This window comes from Maylandia zebra, linkage group LG19 (assembly GCF_041146795.1).
Source record: "Maylandia zebra isolate NMK-2024a linkage group LG19, Mzebra_GT3a, whole genome shotgun sequence".
NCBI classification, from domain to species: Eukaryota; Metazoa; Chordata; class Actinopteri; order Cichliformes; family Cichlidae; genus Maylandia; species Maylandia zebra.
Window position 1 is genome coordinate 26607842 of NC_135185.1, and position 4067 is coordinate 26611908.

The 4067-nt window shown below is 42.9% G+C and overlaps 1 protein-coding gene across 1 annotated transcript; it reads left to right on the forward strand.

Moving 5' to 3' along the window:
* The first annotated feature begins 965 nt into the window (after positions 1 to 965).
* Positions 966 to 3675, forward strand: htr1b (5-hydroxytryptamine (serotonin) receptor 1B). The gene has a single exon (XM_004540483.3). The coding sequence runs from the start codon at positions 1367 to 1369 to the stop codon at positions 2498 to 2500; it is 1134 nt and encodes a 377-aa protein (XP_004540540.1). The 5' UTR covers positions 966 to 1366; the 3' UTR covers positions 2501 to 3675.
* Positions 3676 to 4067: the final 392 nt, after the last annotated feature.

A 4067-nucleotide genomic window follows, 5' to 3' on the forward strand; every position in this document is an offset into this window, starting at 1 on the left:
GAGCATTTTGCACACTAACTGACTTGGCGCATTGAATTATTAACATTCAATACTAATGACTTAAGATTTATTCATACTTCTAATGGTTCATTAATTACCTATAGTTGTATGCTTTACAAAGTTGGATGTTAAAAGTTGGTGTGGTGACAACAGCACATTTTGTCTTTTGTAATCCAAGATGTTTCTTTATATATATATATATATATATATATATATATATATATATATATATATATATATATATATATATATATATATAAACACCCAGCACGCCCCTGCGGGCGGTTTATCCTTCAAGCTCGGGTCCTCTACCAGAGGCCTGGGAGCTTGAGGGTCCTGCGCAGTATCTTAGCTGTTCCCAGGACTGCGCTCTTCTGGACAGAGATCTCCGATGTTGTTCCCGGGATCTGCTGGAGCCACTCGCCTAGCTTGGGAGTCACCGCACCTAGTGCTCCGATTACCACGGGGACCACCGTTACCTTCACCCTCCACATCCTCTCGAGCTCTTCTCTGAGCCCTTGGTATTTCTCCAGCTTCTCGTGTTCCTTCTTCCTGATATTGCTGTCATTCGGAACCGCTACATCGATCACTACGGCCGTCTTCTTCTGTTTGTCTACCACCACTATGTCCGGTTGGTTAGCCACCACCATTTTGTCCGTCTGTATCTGGAAGTCCCACAGGATCTTAGCTCGGTCATTCTCCACCACCCTTGGGGGCATCATATATATATATATATATATATATATATATATATATATATATATATATATATATATATATATATATATATATATCTGGAAGGGTATGTGGCAAATGGGAAACACTGGGCACTATGACCCAGAAGGCAGTCTACTCTTCAGAGAGAGAGAGAGAGAGAGAGCTGTGATCGGTGGCGCTTGTTTGATGTCAGAGTCTGTATAAAATCGAGACTCGGGGTTGGCTCAGCATTCAACCACAAGGGGCCTGCAAAGGCATAGCTCTCGAGAACCTCTGCCCTACATGTGGATTATTTGTGACATCCTCCCAGATGTTGGGTTATCAGGGCGCACTGCTCAACATTTATGCACAATACTTTTTATTTGTTGCGTGCTTCCACAGTTAGGAAGTTTTCTTTTCATGGCTAAAACCCGGAGAAGTTTTCATTTCTGCGATGAATGGATACTTGCCTCCATATTTCGACATCTGCGCATTAAAATCTGATGTAAGATGAAAAAATGAAGAAGAAAAGAGTGAGTTTTTCTGTTTCCACTGTGCCACTACTCTGAACGCATGGCACGGATGAGGCAACGCTAACGACGAGAAAAAGCTCATTCAATGCCAGACATCAGAGGGTGCAAATAAAATATGATAAAAGTGACTAAAAGTTATGGAGCTCTCGGGTCAAGTCGAGCCAACTCAGCCGGTCAACACCACAAACGACAGTTTTACTACAAATTCATCCATTGTGGATGAGAGCGCAGAGAGTCTCGCCTATCAGATCAGCTTGGCTGTGATTCTCTCGATTATCACACTCGCCACCACTTTATCCAATGCCTTTGTCATCGCAACGATTTCCCAGTCGAAGAAGCTGCAAACTCCCGCAAACTTTCTGATCGCCTCTCTGGCCGTCACTGACCTGCTGGTGTCTATCCTAGTGATGCCCATCTGCGTCCTGTACACCGTGATCCACACTTGGACGCTCGGACAAATAGTTTGCGACATCTGGCTCTCCTCGGACATAACGTGTTGCACTGCGTCCATCCTCCATCTGTGCGTAATCGCTTTGGATAGGTACTGGGCCATCACTGACGCAGTGGAGTACTCTAAAAAGCGCACAACGGGAAGAGCGGCAGGGATGGTGGCCACAGCCTGGGTCATCGCCATCTCCATCTCCCTCCCGCCTCTCTTCTGGAGACAGGTGAAAGCGGATGAATTAACAAGCTGTAGCGTCAACACAGATCACATTTTCTACACCATTTACTCCACTTTTGGGGCTTTCTACATCCCAACCTTGCTCCTCATTGTCCTCTACGGACGGATATACGTGGAGGCTCGGAAAAGGATCCTGAAGCAGTCCCCGAAGAAGGTTGGGAAGAGACTAACATCGGCTCACCTGGTCTCCAACTCCCCTGGGTCCGCGGCGTCCACTAGCTCTCTGCAGTGCGGGAGACACGACGCTCCGTCCAGCGACACCGGGTCTTCAACGAGCGAGAACCAGGTGAAAGTGACGTTGTCCGATGCGGTTTTGGAGAAAAAGAGAATTTCAGCAGCAAGAGAACGAAAAGCGACGAAGACTCTGGGGATAATCCTCGGCGCTTATATTATTTGCTGGCTTCCGTTTTTCATCTACACGTTGCTGGTGGCAACATGTGACACATGTTTTAACCCCGAGTTATTTGACTTTTTCACCTGGCTGGGATATCTCAATTCCCTCATCAACCCGATCATATACACCATGTCAAACGAGGACTTCAAAAAAGCTTTTCACAAACTCACGCGCTTCAGATGTTGCAGGCTGTGAGCTGCAGCACCTCCGGTTACTGACAACTTTTGTTTATGTGTCTATTTTCTTATATGAACTTCTGAAACAAGAATCCTTCAAATAATAAGCTCTCTGTGACTCACAGGCATTATGAGGATGTGAAAATGGGACTTTTTTCATTTGAATCGGGATGGAGATGAAAAAAAATGCCAGTTTTATTGAACAAAAAAAGAAAAAGTGGTGAGAAATTGTTCTACATAAAAGGCATAGTTGTAAAAAATATTTCCATTATCTAAATACATTAAAAAAAATTCTAATTCAATGAAGCCATGATGAGGAGAAATGCCAATTTAGAAAAAAGTAAAAAAAAAAAAAAGAAGCTTGTTTTTATTTACAAAAGACCTGATTTAGTATTTAATACAAAGAGAAATCATTTGTGAAGATAGGCATTTTGCACATTGAGGGTGGTGGTGGGAAACTTCTAATTTTTTTGACACTGCTTCACTTTAACCTTTCACATATCAGTTAAGTGATGGATTATTCTGTGTGGATTCCTATTTGGCTGGTAAAGTATGTTAATGCAGTGCATAGCACTTACTCCCATGATGCCTGACCCATTAATGTGAATAAGCAGCAGAAATCAGGAGCAACAGACATGATTTTGAATTCATAAATACCTTTTGGATAAATGACCCTGGATAATTTTTTTTGGGATTATGTGAATACCTGAAAGCAAGGTTGCCGGTTCAGTTATATGTCTATGTATGCTGAAAATAACCATAGGTTTATATTTTGATCATAGTCTTGGGCCGCTCGATGCTGTGGTTATCTTTGTTTAGAAAGGCACACCCATGCAGTTGAAAGGAAGAGTGAGAAGTCTGCTTTCCTTCTGGGGCTTTAAGAAAAGCTTCATCTGCAGCTGATATTAATGCAGCAAAGCTGATGATCACTCATAATAAATTCAATTCTGCTGAACAAACTTAATCTTGTTTAACTGTGCATGGGTGGGCCTGTTTTCTGCCACATTCAGTCTGTTTCTTCAGTATGTCCTGTTCGTGTGTCACATGGTTTCCCCATCTTATGGCCGCATAGAGTGATCTGAATTGTAGAATCTGGCTTGCAGAGCTACATAAAAAATGCTGAAGATCTGCCAGCATAAAATGAAAACAAAGTTTGTTGCTCTAGTATTTGTTCTCATTCAGAGGCGCTGTGTAATAAAGGCTTTCAAATATTTGTCTTTGAGTAAGAGCTTTAATGCAGTTCTTAGTAAAGATGAGCCATGCTGGTCCTTTCATTTGTGTTTTGCCATGTTTATATTGTGGCAGATGACTTGCAGTTTTCTCCCTGTTGTGAGGTGTTACCTTGAAATCTAATGAGAGATTAGAGTCACGGCCAGAAAACATTATGATGACATCAAAATTGAAATCCAACAACCTCTCGAGGCACTCGGAGATGTGGGAAAGCATTAAACAGCGCGGATCAATGTGGACAAGAGGGTGTCGTTTCGCATCACTTCCTCCTCATGTTTTAAGGTTGCGCTGCAGCTCGCTGCTGTTTGATCTCCTCACCATCTCCCTGCCCTTCCTCTGCCGCCTTCCTGCAGGAG

Excerpts from the sequence above, each read along its gene's own strand:
- htr1b (XM_004540483.3), top strand. The coding sequence starts at position 1,367 with ATGGAGCTCTCGGGTCAAGTCGAGCCAACTCAGCCGGTCAACACCACA.